Source organism: Trachurus trachurus, assembly GCF_905171665.1.
Source record: "Trachurus trachurus genome assembly, chromosome: 23".
NCBI classification, from domain to species: Eukaryota; Metazoa; Chordata; class Actinopteri; order Carangiformes; family Carangidae; genus Trachurus; species Trachurus trachurus.
In genome coordinates, this window is record NC_139912.1 from 4,854,987 (window position 1) to 4,872,618 (window position 17,632).

General features: G+C 40.5%; 1 protein-coding gene across 1 annotated transcript; it reads right to left on the reverse strand.

The window, feature by feature from the left end:
* Positions 1 to 13: 13 nt before the first annotated feature.
* tmem19 (transmembrane protein 19) lies at positions 14 to 12,331 on the reverse strand. Its single transcript, XM_084000017.1, has 8 exons — positions 12,115 to 12,331; positions 10,880 to 11,027; positions 8,504 to 8,617; positions 5,662 to 5,799; positions 4,271 to 4,347; positions 3,964 to 4,141; positions 2,234 to 2,443; positions 14 to 358 (listed from the first exon to the last, which is right to left on the reverse strand). The coding sequence occupies exons 2-8, from the start codon at positions 11,007 to 11,009 to the stop codon at positions 198 to 200; spliced, it is 1,008 nt and encodes a 335-aa protein (XP_083856143.1). The 5' UTR covers positions 11,010 to 11,027; positions 12,115 to 12,331; the 3' UTR covers positions 14 to 197.
* Between the last annotated feature and the right edge of the window lie 5,301 nt (positions 12,332 to 17,632).

Here is a 17,632-nt window from a genome sequence, read left to right on the forward strand (position 1 = left end):
GTATCGTGACTCAAGTATCGTGATGCGTATCGAATCGTATCGTGAGGTCCTTGGCAATGCCCACCCCTATTATAAATACAGGCAGCACATGTGTGTGTATGAGTGTGAGAGAGTGAGTGTCTGTGTGTGTTTGTCAGTGCATTTAAGTTCTTTATCCATCCAGCAATAGAATAGAAACCAACAGATTATCTCAAAGTCTATCGAGGCCACAGCCCCCACGCCAGCCCGGGCAGCACCAGGGCGACGAGCACCGAGGAGAACAGGTTGACGGCGTTGTTGTCCAGGATGGGTTTGCCACAGATGCGCTGCGTGGTGGCCGACTCGTAGCTCACCACCTTCCCGATGCTCGAGTCGAAGCCTGAGGAAACAGAGGAGAGGAAACGCTGAGACACAGATGACTGGTGTGTTTCCTGATTCAGAGCAGCAGCAGCTCCCAGGTCAGATGTAGAGTCATATTCAGGGTTTCCACAGGTCAATAAAAAGCATTAAAGCCCCAGTTTGTAACTTATTTGGCTTTTTATTAGCAAAAATCAAATATTGCTTTCATAAATACGTATTTCACTGAAGTCGAATCACACCCGCATACAAATGAAAGCTTTCTCGTACCTTAGAATGAGTTGTTACTAGGGCTGTCAGTTTTTAGAAAAATGAGGTTCGGACGAACATTGAATGACCCGTAATTCGTTCGGATATATTCGAATATTATTTATATGATTTTACGTGAATGCAACACCAAGAATACGTTCAGATATGCAACCGCACCGCTAGATGGGGGGAATTCCTACATACTGGGGCTTTAAAAGTCATTAAATACATTTTGCTAAAATTAGATAAATGGCATTAAAAAGCATTAAATTCGATTCCCAGAGGCGTTAAAAATAAAAAATACTTTACCGATTTATTCTTAGTATATAAACATTAATTTTGCACGGAAAGTAATGGTATGATAAACATGCGGAACCAAGTAATTGGGTGTGTGTATGTGTATATAGGTAAGTACGCACACGTATAGTATTTGCAGTTAGTCATGGGCATTAAAAATGTTTGAAATGGCATTAAAAAGGGCATTAAAAAGCATTAAATTAGATTTGCTGTTACCTGCAGAAACCCTGATATTGTATTTACATTTTCACACTCAGCCGACTGTAAGTGGTAGTAATGTCCATGTACCAACAGGTGGTGCTGTTAGCCAGCTCTGAACTTCAGTCATCCACTGTTACACACTACATTTTTAGAGAATATTCATGTTTTACAGGGTTCGTTTGATTAATTCACTCACACAGCTGTTGGTGGTAAAATCATGAGACTGGAAGTGTCTCACTCACAATAAAAGGCCTGTTAATGATCGTTCACTTAAAAAAAAGGTAAGATTTTAGGAAGCAGACTGTAGCGACTTAAACAAATCAAGTTTGATGAAAAGGATTTAAACAATAAACCCTGAAGAGTTTCACCCTTCCAGTTTCCTTAAAATGTTCATTTGAGTATTTAAGGTTTTCTCTTCATCTTACAAATCAGTTAAACCGTTATACAATAAACCTTAAAGGGATAGTTCACCCAAAATTCATATTTTACTCATTATCTACTCGCCCTCATGTGGACTAAGGGCTGGGAGAAGTTTCAGAGTCCTCCGTGGCTTCTCTGAGTTACAGCGGGGCTCCGTGCAGCAGTGCATGTCCATATGACGGTTGCGAACGGAGCTCACTTTTCTTCGTCCAAAAAGACACACCAAAAAACATCCAAATACCTCCATAGAGCTCGTCTGTAATGTCCCTCTTGTATTGAAGCCCTGACATGAGAAATTGTTCAGAAAAAAATTAAATAAGTCTATGTTTTAAGCTTGTTTGTAGCGGAAGCTCCCAGCACTGCTCTTCCTGTGTCAGTGCAAATCTCGTGCGATTTGCACTGACACCCAGTTCACGGCTCTGCAAATCACGCGAGATTCCGGCAGGGAAACACTGGGAGCTTCCGCTACAAACAAGCTTAAAACATAGACTTATTTAATTTTTTTCTGAACAATTTCTCATGTCGGGGCTTCAATACAAGAGGGACATTACAGACGAGCACAATGGAGGTATTTGGATGTTTTTTGGTGTGTCTTTTTGGACGAAGAAAAGTGAGCTCCGTTCGCAACCGTCATATGGACATGCAGTGCTGCACGGAAATTTGAATTTTGGGTGAACTATCCCTTTTAAGAAGAAGGTCTGGGTCACTTCCTGTGCTCCTAACTTCCTACCTGAGTACTGCATGTGAGCTCCCAGGAAGGAGTCGAGCATGGAGCCCAGCAGCCCGGCCACGCCGCCGTACACCACGATGGGCCACTGGGGGTCGGCCAGGTGCAGGTCGCCCACCATCAGCAGCTGCGTCACGAAGTAGGCGGCGCCCACCACGAGACCGCCGACGAAGCTGGCCACGAGCCCCACGGGAGTCACTCCTCCGTTCGTTCCTGGAAAGCCAACGAAAAGAAAAATAAATAAGACGTCACTGTTTTCTAGGAATGGTTTCTTAATCCTGGAGGGATTTCTCAACATTTTTTTTCCTACGAATACATAGAAACTGAACACAAAGAAACTTTCTGAGCGGCTTCGTCAATAATCTTTCTATATCTGCTCTTTAAAAGCCGCGGCCGCAGACTTCTAGTGTGAAAGACGCTCTCTGTTTAGATTAATGTCTGTGAGCTTCAGGTCAAACCGATCCCGTCACCGCTTTAGAAAAACCTCAGAGCGATGACTCGATATGAGTCCTGGAGGTTTAGTTTACTGACCTCGTTCTAACGTACAGAGCGTTAAAGAGCTTCTGTCGTTCTGCAGCTTCACGCTAAAGTTTCTAAATCAATTTAACCCCTCGTCAGTCTTCTACACTCACACAAAAAATACAAGTCGTAACCAATCAGATCAGCCCGGCTCATCCATCAATTCGTAATGCATTTAAACAACATCCGTGGCCCTTCGCTGGACAAAAATGTCTAAAAAACTAACAGATATCACCATGAAACTTACTAAATTTATCACTAACATTAAGACAAATATTTTTTGTATTATAAGTTTTGTCAAATTTTATGTTTAAATATGTATAAGAGGCAATATCTAATGGAAATATGCGCTAATTTGCATGTATTTCCAGAACAGAAATCTGAACAATGGATAAAGCTCCTTTCAAAATTCTTGTTTTATTTTGTTGACATATTAGAGTCAGAAGTTTTTACAGAGGAGGATTTTGGATATCTCTTTTTATCACAATGATAAAATACTGTCACCAGCCCTAAAAAAAATCTAATTTCACCATGTTTTTTGGAATAAATCAGGCTTTGAATGATAGAGTATATCAACAATCCCAGGTAGAAAACCAGCACATAATTTGAATGAGAACAGTAGTAACGACCGAGAGTTTAGCTATATATCATGTTTTTCACGCCCTATCACCGTTTAGACAAATCTGAAATGATTGAAGAAACATTACTATTTCTGTGTGTGTGTGTTTTGTGTTGCTATGTGTGGGATTTATTCAGTTTTGGGGAATCACAGTGTCTAGAAAGCGACAGGAAACTACTTCAGTTAGCTTAATCATGTTGTAACTAAGATATCTGCTGGAAAAAATATTTTTTCATGGACCGTTTATTGAGTCACTGAGTTATTAAAGTTAAACAGCTAGCTAACCGTTAGCCCGGCTAATCTATGATAACCATGACTAATTACAAAAATGTGCACACATAAATAGTAATGTTTGTCCAATCATTGGTTTTATAGACTTTACAAACATCAGATTAGTCTAAACGGCGATATATGACATGAAAAATGATATATAGATAGCAAAACTCTCGTCCGTCACTATTGTTGTCATGCTGGTTTATAATAATAATAAAAAATAATAAAATAAAAACGGAGTAGTCACTGACAATAGAGAAATCGTGTGTTTTTGCAGCAAAAACAACTGGTCAGGAAGGGGTTAATTAAACGATCTGCTCACCTGCCGGGACTTCCTTCCAGGTGGTGATGAGTCTGGGCTGTGATTGGCTGAGCACCGGCCCCACCTCCGACGACCAGGTGTCCCCGGCGCTGCAGGCGAGCGCTCCCACCAGAGAGAGGCACATCCAGGACGCCGAGTACTGCTTCCCGAAGTCGATGGGGATCTCACCCGGACCCACCTGAAGCACAACAAGAAACATTTAAACCGAAGAGTTTTAATTATAAACGAAAGAAAATACTAAATATTATCGAAATTATTTGGTTATGAGGAGTTTTTTTTAGTTATTTGGAGACGATCGTCGGGTCACCTCGATCATGTAGAGCAGAGCCAGCTCAGTGGGAACTCCTCCGTTACAGAAGACCTGAACCCAGTTCCTCTGGCCTCCTACACAAACACAGACACACACAGTAATACATTTAAGTTAGGAACAACATTGTAATTTTATAGCAGAAAACAAAATTTGAAGACGTTGTAAAAGAGTGTTGAATCATGGGAGTTGTTTTTCTCTATCTCAGCTGGTTGGAAAGACACAAGTTACCTGAACTGATGCAAAACACACTACACACACTCTAAAAAATCTAGAAAAATACTAGATTTCATCAATTTAATTAAATTTAATTGGGATAATTCAGGACACAACTAAAAGAATATACGCTGTCCATCCCCCCCCAAAAAAGTCACACACTAACATTTCGTTGGACCGCCTTTAGCTTTGATTATGGTATGCATTCGCCGTGGCGTCGCTTTGATAAGCTTCTGCTATGTCACAACAACAATCTTGTTTGTTTAGGATTTGATTTAAAAACTGGAAGGATTGTGGGGAACCAACGTCTTCAAGGAAGAAATGTGGGCAGAAAAAAATCTTGAATGAGGGCGATCACTTGCGTTTGACAGTTCTTAACCCAATTTTTGTAGTTTCAGCAGTCTCGTTGATGTTATATTTGCTTGATGCCAATAGTTTGACCCTTCTGAAGCAGATTAACATCTTTTCTACGGCCACAGGATGCGTCTTCTAACATGGTTGTTTGAGAAAGTTGGTTGAAGAAATGAAAAAGCTACTGACCGCATCAGTTAGGGTTAAATAACTTGTTGCCAGCTGAAACATAATGATCCATGCAGTAATTATCCAATGGGAGGCTCTTACCTATTAGATTAGGTAAAGGGATAGTTCAACATTTTGGCAAATTGGCCCATTGCCATAATAATCCCTATAGTCTTAGCAGTAGGTTCGTTACCTTTAATTGTCGGTGCAAGATATTTTTAGAACGGTGGAGCAGAGCGGCGAGCTGCTCAGAGCTACGCCAGGGAGTTGTTTTCCAGGTAAATAAAAAAAAAACTGCCCCCGACAGGAACGCACATCAGCGGTTTTGCATGAATTTCCCTCTAAAACAACTCTGTCTGGTAACGTTGTGTTATTATCTCATAGCGTGGTGAATGTGCAGGTCACAACTTGTCCACCAGAGCGTTGTGGAGTTGTTGGATTGTGTATTTGATGAGTTTGATGAGGGAAACCAAGAAATCCCATTAGTCTCCGTAGCGTAGCTCTGAGCAGCTCACGGCTCTGCTCCGCCGTACTAAAAATAGCTTGCACCGACAAGTAAAGGTAACGAACCTACTGCTATGACTATAGGGATTATGGCAATGGGCCAATTTGCTAAAAATGTTGAACTATCCCTTTGAGTCCTTCTCGTTTCTCACCTTCTTTGTATTCTGCGTCTATTTTCTTCTTCTGCGCTCCTCCCCAGCGCGTCAGCTTGGAGGAGGTGATGAAGAAGACGAGCAGAGAAGAGAAGAAGCTGTAGTTGGCCATCGTCAACACGAAGCCGACCAGGAGAGCTGCACAAAACCAAACCAAAAAACACCGCGTTATCACACTCACACCAACAGACAACGTGATGAACTAAACTCTTCAAGCAAAAAACAATTATCAAGTAATGATAATTAATTTTTCAAAGATGAATAATATGTTAAATATCAGAACAAGGGAGTTTCTATTAATCAAACAGAAGACGTATAAAGTATTTGGCAGCAAATTAATCCACATCGAGGTTTAACCACAGTGTGTGTGTGTGCGTTTTCCTTTAAAGCATAAAAACAGCTTCCTCTCCTCTGTCACATTTTAATTAAACACAACGGCACCTTTCAGCTTCTGAATAAAACAACTTTTGAACTCCGTCCACTGGCTGTCGCATCTCCTACGTCACCGGACCAAAAAAAGTCGGGTGACGAATAAATGTGGGAATAAAAGTTTCATCAAAGTAGACATGGGACCGATTTCCTCGAATAATATTTTAGGATGAAATTATCACATTGAGCTGAATATAATGTGACCATAATGTTACTACTTTTTTTTTACACTTTGCTTAAGTTACACGTGTTTATACAAGTGATAACGTTAAAGGGATAGTTCACTCAAAATTCAAATTTCACTCATTATCTACTCACCCTCATGTGGACTAAGGGCTGGGAGAAGTTTCAGAGTCCTCCGTGGCTTCTCTGAGTTACAGGGGGTCTCGGCGTAGCAGTGCATGTCCATATGACGGTTGAGAACGGAGCTCACTTTTCTTCGTAACAAAAAGACACACCAAAAAACATCCAAATACCTCCATAGTGCTCGTCTGTAATGTCCCTCTTGTATTGAAGCCCCAACATGAGAAATTGTTCCGAAAAAAATTAAATAAGTCTATATTTTAAGCTTGTTTGTAGCGGAAGCGAGATTTGGACGGACCAGTAAGAGCAGTGCTGGGAGCTTCCGCTACAAACAAGCTTAAAATATAGACTTATTTAATTTTTTTCGGAACAGTTTCTCATGTTGGGGCTTCAATACAAGAGGGACATTACAGACGAGCACTATGGAGGTATTTGGATGTTTTTTGGTGTGTCTTTTTGGACGAAGAAAAGTGAGCTCCATTAGCAACCATCATATGGACATGCAGTGCTGCACGGAGCCCCGCTGTAACTCAGAGAAGCCACGGAGGACTCTGAAACTTCTCCCAGCCCTTAGTCGACATGAGGGTGAGTAGATAATGAGTGAAATTTGAATTTTGGGTGAACTATCCCTTTAAGTACATCACTTCCTGCTGAGGAAGACGTTGTCGAAACCGGCCTGTGTGTTGTACTAAGCGCCAACGCAGTTTGCAATAATAAAAAAAAGTCAATAAGAACAGACACGAGTGCTGCTGGCCGCTCTTCTTTTTCTTTTCATTTAGGAACATATGGTGATAAATCTGCAGCAACATTTTAATTTTATACCTTTGCTTTTACATTTTCCTGTCATCGCTCTGTTTCCCATCGTTAAGTGACAGAAAACTGTGATATTATTATTATAACAAACTCATACTGGTGCATCATCACAGTCGGTTTAACCAGCCCAGATGTTTCATGAATGGAGGCTTGTGGAGACTGAGCCAGTGAAACGCTGCAGTCCAGACGAGTGAATGAAGCGCTCCTCCTCCCCCCTCTTCCCTCCTCCTCCTCCCTCCTCCCTCCTCCTCTCTGTATGACTCAGTGCAGCGTCTATGAGGAACTTTGTTTTTGTTATCGAGGGTTTGGATTTTCCCAGAACCTCTTCACAGATTCAGGGAACACACACACACACACACACACACACGGGTTTTAAAAGGACGAATGGTGATTGATTTCACAGATGCTCAGGATTCATCTCGGATCAGACTATCATGGGATGGCTTTAATACAAACCAAGGTTGTTATCCTCTACCACAAAAACCCCACAGACCAAACCTGACATCAATTTTTTTTATTTAAGTTGGAGCTTCTCATCAAAAGAAAAATCTGGGATGTTTCTTTTAAAATTTATAAAATATTTCTCATTTTCATGTGATGTTTCAAATAAACTTAGATTGAAGTTTCAATGACAGAAAGAACGAAAACTGATTCTGTGAAATAAATGTTTAAAAAAAGCCTATAAAATAACAAGGAGGAAACTACGGTGGCCCTGAGCGCTCATTCAACACACTGCAACTTCAGAAAACACATTTAAAGACACAAACATGCTACTAGTGCAAAAAATATCTACAGTTAGCTTTGCATTAGTCTTTTTTTGTGTCTTTGGAAACGCTTGTGTTGAGTTTTTTTTTTGCAGCTCGTGTGTTGATGTTTTCTGAATTTACTGCACATTTCTTCATATTTGCCTCATGAAATAAACAGTTAATGAACCTTTAACTTGAACTCTTGAGTGTTTTGTTGTTGTTTGCTCCAGCTGCACTTTCTAAAAAAAAAAAAAAAAAGACCGAAGAACAGAGCGAGATGTCTTCTCTCTCTCAAAGTTCAACTTCAGTATTTGGACCAAGAAGCTTGTGGAAAAAAATAAGGTGTGATAGATTTTATTTCCGTTTACATAATTAATAATATAAAAAGTTATTTTCAAAACCCTTCAGACCACTGTGGAAGTTCGGCACAGATCTTGTCTCGGGACATTTTGGGTTTGGTTTCTGCTGAACTGAACATTGAAGCTGCTCAGAGAACGGAGGAGAAGCTTCAGGCTGAAGCTCGTTCACGTCACCGACCGACCGTCACTCACCTCCCAGAGCTCCGGTGTAGTCCAGACTGCGTCTCTTCAGCGCCCTGATCGTCAACACCAGGGGAATCAGGATGGAGAGCAGCCATCGCCATGGTGACACCGGCTGCAGCGTGCCTGGAAACACACACAAACACACACACACACACACACACACACACACACGTATTCAGTCGACAAGATGCGCAAAACCTCTTCAAACCTGAATGAATGAGTGAAGCTGAACAGATGCACATGTTACTGTACATAATACACCTGAGCAGTAAGCATCCCATAATGCTCTGTGTCTCTCTGTGCATAAAAATGCAGATAAGACCCAGTTCATTGAATGACGATAGAAAGAGGGAAATAAATATTATAATTTGATGCTGTGGTTTCTGCATTTAATGGCTGGACGTTAGGTACGGAAGTTAAATGTTTAATCCAGATAGAGAGAATCATGATTTAAACTGGGATAGTTCAACATTTTGGCAAATTGGCCCATTGCCATAATCCCTATAGTCATAGCAGTAGGTTCGTTACCTGTAATTGTCGGTGCAAGCTGTTTTTAGAACGGCGGAGCAGAGCCGCGAGCTGTTCAGAGCTACGCTACGGAGGCTAATGGGATTTCTTGGTTTCACTTATCAAACTCATAACAAATCTACTCCTAAAACTATAGGGACTATTGTGGCAATGGGCCAATTTGCCAAGATGTTGAACTATTCCTTTAAGATCAGTCTGTTGCACCAAGCTAGAAAGATTAACATTTAAACCTATCTTCAGACTCCGTTTCATTTAAATTTAATTCTGTTGCACCAAAACTTTAAGCTCCAATCCCTACTCAGTTTAAATAAACTTGGCTTTACTAAACCAAGCTTAATTTGAAACGATGCAACAGATCTTATTTTAAACCTGGATAAACTCAATCTAAACCTTTTTTTTTTTTACTAAACTCTTATCTAGATTAAATTAAACCTTGTAGGAGCGATTCAGCCTCAGTGAGCGAGTATCTTCAGGAGGACCGTTTCACTTGCACTACATGTGACTGTACAGTACAATCTGACCACTTTACTTTATTTATCGTATGTTATTTAACTATTTTTTTGTATTATTCTTATTCTTAATCAAATTCCTTGTACGTAACATACTTGACCAATGAATCCGATTCTGATTCCTCGAGTTAAACTGCTGCTGGTGACGCGTTGTGGTCCGACAATGAGACACTTTATTTTAGTTTGTCACCATCTGTGTCACAAGAACCTAAAAGTTTCCTTATATAAAAGATAAAATACCAGGAAGTCTGCAGCAGTCGTTAACTTACTTTACGACAGAACTGCAGACTGTTGGATATTGTGCATCAACTACATGACAGTCGGCGCCTGCAGCTCATGTACGTTAGGATGTTCTGCTGTGTAATTGAGTTGAATTTAATCCAAAAGAGGATTTATAGAGGCCACTCTGACACAGGCAACAGTGCGACCACACACACACACAGACTGTGACTCGGAGCGTGAAAAGTGATGTCGAGGATGTTTGTTCAGTCTCTAACCGCCTCTCTGTTAAATCTTCTGAGCAGAGATGAAGTCGACGCAGCGTGAGACTGAAGCATTCAGGGCAGCGTTTGGGGGAAGAGCACATGATTTCTGGGAGATTCTTTTTAAGACGTTCATTTCAGAAACATCTGAAGATGCTTTGAGCCCCCTGGTCATGAGGCATCTTTAAAAAAAAAAAAAAAAAAGCCCCCAAAAAACTTAAAATCCTTCACGGGATAGTTCAACATTTTTGACAAATTGGCCCATTGCCATAATCCCTATAGTCATAGCAGTAGGTTCGTTACCTTTAATTGTTGGTGCAGGCAGTTTTTTGAACGGCGGAGCAGAGCCGTGAGCTGCTCAGAGCTACGCTACGGAGGCTCATTGGATTTCTTGGTTTCCCTCATCAAACTCATCAAATACACAAACAGAACATTACCGGACAGAGTTGTTTTAGAGGTAAATACAGAGACTGCTTGATGAAAAACTGTCCCTGAAGGCAATGTGCATCAGCTGTTTTGCATGAATTTACCTCTAAAACAACTCTGTCCGGTAATGTTCTGTTATTATCTCATAGCGTGGTGAATGTGCAGGTCACAACTTGTCCACCAGAGCGTTTTGGAGTTGTTGGATTGTGTATTTGATGAGTTTGATGAGGGAAACCAAGAAATCCAATGAGCCTCCGTAGCGTAGCTCTGAGCAGCTCACGGCTCTGCTCCGCCGTTCTAAAAACAGCTTGCACCGACAATTAAAGGTAACGAACCGACTGCTATGACTATAGGGATTATGGCAATGGGCCAATTTGCCAAAATGTTGAACTATCCCTTTAAGTGATTGCCTTCCTTTGTTCTCGTTGGGTTTGACTCACCGTAGTAGGTGCTGATGGAGAGAGAGAGGACCCAGAAGAAGAGGGACAGTGCCAGAGTGGCACACAGCACGATCATGTCGGTCATCATCTTGATGTATTCCTTCGTCAGCAAGTCCTTCTCAAAGCTCATGGTGACGGACGGGCAGAGCTGCAGCACAGGAGAGACACACACACACACACAGCTCATGAGATTATCATGTTTACTTTATCATTTCTGTTGATGTTAGAGGCGACATTGTGCTCATCTGTAAAACCAAAGTAGTTGAAGAAAGTTGTCATGACAGAAATAGCAACTCCTGCTGCTCCTGTAGTTTGGATATTGCACTTGGCCAAGTTGCGATTAACTGTGCAGCTCTAGCTAAAATGAACAGTTGCAGCTTTTTCCAAAGGTCAGGAGCTTCAATCAATGTTCATTCATATCCAACATGAGGAGTAAATCACAATGACACATAAAAACATCCAGAGAGCCACGGCTCTGTGGAGGAAACACCTTGAGGGGGATTGAGAAGAAGATGCTTTCAATATATATCTATGTATTTATTTATTAGTTTCCCAGGAATCACAAAAAAGCCAAATAGTGCGATAATGTAATGTGCAATTCAATAGTTAAGTTGATTTTTGTTTTTTTTTCCAATGCTGCAAATGTGAATGAAGCTGTACTGTAGCCTACTGTCAATACTATTATTGAAATAAAAACATCAGTTTTTATATCCACTACTACAAATAGTAATAGTAGTTTCCACATGCTCTTGTCATTGTGGTGAAGAAATATTAAAATATTTTTTATTGCATTACTATAAAAATAAATTGATATTACTGATGAAAGAGGAGAAGGCCCTGCCCTGTGTTAATATAGTTGTGTAACAAGGACATTACACCACAAATTACACAATAACTGTTACTGTTAGCAGGCGACAGCAGTGATTGCAGGCAATTCATGTTATAAGAAATTACAAAGAAACATTTATAATAATAATAATTTTAAGTATAAATCATGTTTTATCCGTGGTGACTCTAAGTTATGTCGATCAGCTGTTTGAACCGGAAAAACCGCCCCGAGTTGTAGAGTAACATATTTTTTGTTTTCCCTCCCATGAGACAAACGGAAAATACAAATTGAAAGCTGTGAAAATAATATATATATATTAAAAAAGGCATGTAAAATGAGCGTGTTAAGGAGATAAAAGCACATTTAATCATTATTATTACCACCACGCCTGAGTTAGGCTACTCACCGTTTATCTGCGGAGTCATTATGATGAATTATAGCGTCGCTCCTCCTTATTTTACTAAATTTACTAAAACAGTGAAGTTTAAAGAGACTCTTGTTGCCGGATATCGAGTGGAAAAAACACATATATTTTTAGTTAAAGAGCGAGTTTTTAAAGACGGAATCACACAGCTGAGGTTCAGCTCGCTGTCAAGCCACCAGAGGCGGAGGGAGCAGCCGGAAGCTTTACGGTGACGGACCGACTTCCGCAAACAAACCGTGGAGAGCTCTTAAAGGGCCAGTACCTATATATTATAATATGGGAGAAAGTCCCTATGTTGCAAGTCCAAGTAGAGTCTCAAGTCTTTGCTCTCAAGTCCCAAGTCAAGTCCAAGTCCTAAGATTTTTGTTTCAAGTCCCAAACAAATCGATTATAATTAATGATACATGAAGATCATGACCACGCCTCTTGTTTATATTTTTTTGTTAATGTTCTGCCACTTATTCATATGTTTATTTTTATTAATATTTTATTGTGATATGCTTTGTCAATATAAGCACTGCCTTCTCATGCCAATAAAACTATTTAAAATTGAAAAGAATTGAGAGATATCTTTAGTATCTAAATACTGTGACACTTAAAAAAAAATAATAATAATAATATTTGTGCTTGCTGCAGTCAAAGTCTTTTTTTGATTTGATCAAGCAAGTCTTCAAAATCGGGTCTCGAGTCCAAGTCCGGTGCGTGTTGGACTCCGGCAGGGCTGCCCTTTGTCACCGGTTCTGTTCATTATTTATATGGACAGAATTTCTAGGCGCAGCCAAGTGCCGGAGGGGGTACGGTTCGGGAGCCACTTGATTTCATCTCTGCTTTTTGCAGATGATGTGGTCTTGTTGGCTCCCTCGAGCCAGGACCTTCAGCATGCACTGGGGCGGTTTGCAGCCGAGTGTGAAGCAGCTGGGATGAGAATCAGCACCTCTAAGTCCGAGGCCATGGTTCTCGACCGGAAAAAGGTGGCTTGCACCCTCCAGGTCGGGGGAGAGTTCCTGCCTCAGGTGGAGGAGTTTAAGTATCTTGGGGTCCTGTTCACGAGTGAGGGGAGAACGGAGCGCGAGATCGACAGGCGGATCGGTGCGGCGGCCGCAGTAATGCGGTCATTGTATCGGTCCGTCGTGGTGAAGAAGGAGCTGAGCCGAAAGGCAAAGCTCTCGATTTACCGGTCAATCTACGTTCCCACCCTCACCTATGGTCATGAACTCTGGGTCATGACCGAAAGAACGGGATCCCGGATACAAGCGGCCGAAATGAGTTTCCTCCGCAGGGTGGCGGGGCGCTCCCTTAGAGATAGGGTGAGGAGCTCTGTCACCCGGGAGGAGCTCGGAGTAGAGCCGCTGCTCCTCCACATCGAGAGGAGCCAGCTGAGGTGGCTCGGGCACCTGTATAGGATGCCCCCTGGACGCCTCCCTCGTGAGGTGTTCCGGGCATGTCCCACCGGGAGGAGGCCCCGCGGAAGACCCAGGACACGCTGGAGTGACTACGTCACTCGGCTGGCCTGGGAACGCCTTGGGGTCCCCCCGGAAGAGCTGGAGGAAGTGTCCGGGGAGAGGGAAGTCTGGGGATCCCTGCTCCGACTGCTGCCCCCGCGACTCGACTCCGGATCAAGCGGATGAAAATGGATGGATGGATGGATGGAGTCCAAGTCCCCACCTCTGATATAATATAATATATATTATACAGTATGTGAACAGTTAAGTGGAAGATGAAATGATCTTCAAAAAGGCATGAAGTTGAACATGACACACCCTGCAATATGCAATTTGCAATATCAGTGTAGGCCTACTATTTACCTGTTAACCAATAAAGTTTATTTATTTTATTTTATTTTTTCATTCGCTGTCCTCTGGTAGGTCACACAAAAGACTTGATTGCAAAGACACAAAACACAGAAAAACAACAGAGATAAAAGCAGACACGATATTGACAAACAAAACGTGTAAGTACAATAAAGTGCTGTAATGAAAGTTAGAAGTGCTTTACATTACAAAGTGTGTTTAGGTACAGTGTTATATAAGATAAACAGTGAGGTGCAAGTTTGATTCAACCAGTTCTTCATGTGTTTTGAATGTGGTGTACTGGTATTGCATTCCCGTATTGTGAATGGTAAACTGTTAGAGAAATATCGTTAAAAATAATTCATAGATTTTATCCATCTAATGATCATATTGTTAGAAGATTTAAAAGAGACATTGGTGTAAAACGTATAGGCCTACTTTCTGTTCTGGAAATACTGAAGAAGTTACTCATTTGATTTGGCACTATCGATTCCTTTAAATTTTCTCAAAACCAAAAAGCGATCAAAACTGTTGAACGATTTAATATACTACTACTAACTTTTTAGTTTTTGCTTGTTTTACGAGTGGTGGCACACATAAAAAAAAATACTTTCTACAACTATATGAGTAGGTAAGTAAATTTACTCATGGACAGATGATGAGATTAGACACAGATTTAAAGAGAGAGAGAAAAAAGAAAGGAAGAAAACGCCCCCACCCCTCCAAAATAAGAGCACAGATTTAAAGATATGTTATTGTTATTTCCCTTTTGGTTGTTTAAGTGTCCATTTAAAGTCTCTTTGTGGTTGTTTTGTATCTCTTCCTGGTTTCACACATGCACCACAACTATTAACTTTCCTAGAGAGCTGTGTGTGGACATTATATGTAGCTATATTTAAAGAAGGCTAGACAGTGTTATATAAGAACTGCAGTAAAGGGTCACACTCCCTAATGCCCATATAACACCTTTTTTCTTTTTTGCTAAATGAGCCATTCAGACTGAACACAGAGAAAGTGTCTTACCCTTTCTGGATTCAGGGAAATGTACATCATAAGCCTCATCATCATCATCTCCTGTATAATTTCTACACTTCTGCTGATCGTCACGTAGCTAGTTTGAAAAAGCTGTTCACAAGATGTTGCCTGTAATCTGTGATCACATGGGAGACATCTTTTTTTTTCCTGAGAGCAGAGGAAGCAGAAACAAACAAACAGAGCTGTGTTTCAAAGCGTTATACTTTGCACAGTGGTAAAATCTTCCTCATGAACACAGGCTCTGTTCTTCCACTCTCTGAAATCCTTTAGTCGAGGTGTTTCATTGCTTCACGTCTAAGGGTTTTTTCAACAAATGACCCCTGCATGAGAGGGAATTAACATAGGTCAAGCCCATCATTTTGGTCTATAAGTGGAAATATCTCAACAGTTATTGGATGGATTACTATGAAATTTGATACAAACATTCACAGCTCACTGGTGATGTGTTGTAGTAACTTTGGTGTTTCATCCAGGTAAAAGTTATCCACATCCTGTGAAATATCTACCAGATAGAGCAGATTTTTCCTCTAGTCTCCTAGATGAAGTGGCACAAGGCATTTATTGAGTAACAGGGTCGTTATTTTAATCTCAAATACTTATTTTTAAATGATGGATTTCATGATTTAGGGTGAATTCCAGTTCCCCCCTTAGCCCTATTGCCCTTGGCCCTACTCCTTCGTTTTGCATGTTCACGTGAAGTAGTGGTGTTTTTCAGAGGCACACTTCAAACCGAGGGGTATGACAAGTTTCCCAGAATGCATCTCGCGGCAACCGGCAGCTGTTTTATTTCTCGCTGTAGCGCTGTTGTTACGTCACTTCGTTAAGTTTTAATATTTTTTCATGCGAAAAAAGTAACCGTTTAGATCCCCAATATGCGGTTAGTTTACCTAAATGACGGCTGTTTAGATGTTTGCTCCGATGTTTTTCGGAGAAGCAGATCAGTGACTCGTCACGGAGAGCTTGTCAGCCGGCCAACCTCCGTCGTCATCCCGGGAGAAAAGACGATTGCTAATTAACTTACCCGCAGGTTTTTAAAGGTTTCTTTTTAGGGGATAAATGCTGGTCTCATTAATGAAATGTAACAATTGTGGTAGTAGCATTAGTTTGTTTGAATGAAAAGTGAAGCTTCATGTGTGTTGACTTTCAACTCCTATCCCTTGTAACTCCATTTCAAGGGGCAAGGGTTAAGGGGTAGGGGTAGGGGTAGGGGTAGGGGTAGGGATCAAAATAAGAATTGGAATTGGGCCTTTGATTATAAAATGTCACAAAGCAATGGAGACGTTCATCCCAAAGTCAGACGGGGGAAAAAAATGCAAAGATAATGTTGGCTTTAGTTTATGACCTATACTGTATGTAGATTGTGCGGTTGTACTTTATGTTTAGTGCTAACAGGCAAATACCAGCAACGTTAACAACATTACACCTAATATTTACCAGCATGTTGAATGCTGATGTGTTTGAATACAGCCTCATTTTTTTTTCTTTTTTACATTTTCTCAGTAAAACTTGTACATTTTTCAAACAGATTTTGAGGTAAATTTTACACAGTCATTAATCAAGAGCTGTCTTGTTTCCCACTGCAGGAAAACACCTAACCACAAATGACTAAATCTTGAAACATGGTCCATGAAACCATTCAGATTTGTAACGAAGGTATTAACCATGAATTGAACTGAATCTATATACTATCTCTGCTGTACACTTTGATTTTATTTATTGCACACACTAGAAAAACTATGTGCTCTAAGTGCTCGTTTATTTTCAGATGCTGATAGGTGAAAACGCAGAGAATAAGAACATTTAGTAATGAAGGAGAACAAGAAGGATGAGGAGCTGAAGACGTTAGAGGAGAAGAAGTGACGATGAGGTGAAAAAGGGGATGGGGAGAAGCAGAAGATAGTGAATAGTGAAGGGGAAGAAGACTCAGGACTTAGTAAAAGTAATAGCAGAGATAACGGTCTAGGTTTTACATCAGAGCTGCTGTGGTTGACCATGTTGTCCACAACGGGATGAGCATGAAGGAGGTTGAGCCACTGACTGTGCTGCTGCTGCAGGTATCATCCAAATATCTTAAAACAGGAACAGTCTGTGTAGTGTCGTTTCACTTTTACAATGATGTGCACTGATCCTGAGCATTAAAACATTTAAACATTCCTACAGAACTGAAAAAAACCCAACAATTTGGTATAGAGGATGTCTGTTTTATCATAAAATTAAAAAAAAATTTAACAGAAAAAGTTAAATATTGCAGTGAATGACAAAGACACTGGTAACTTCATTGAACACAAAACGATGCTGCAGCTGCGCTTTCCAAGATAAAACTCACAGTGACAGTGTGAGACCAGAAAAAATATGCACATAATATATCATAAGAGATTTTAATCTATTTAGCTTTAAGCCAAAACAGTGAAGAGATAAGATGCATGAAAAATGCATTTATTGTATTTTATGATTTAAAAGCAAAACGCAAAAAAAAAAAAGTGTCTAGACATGTGTTAGGACTTTCAACCTTTAAAAACCAAACTATCAAATTCAAACCTGACATCACTCTCAAACTGAATTAATGCATTTTTTATTTTTTTATTCTTTGGTGATAGTTTAGAACTAAATCTATCATATGAAAGTGACCCAATGCGAACAAAAAAAAAGAAAAAAAAGAAATAGCAAAACATTAG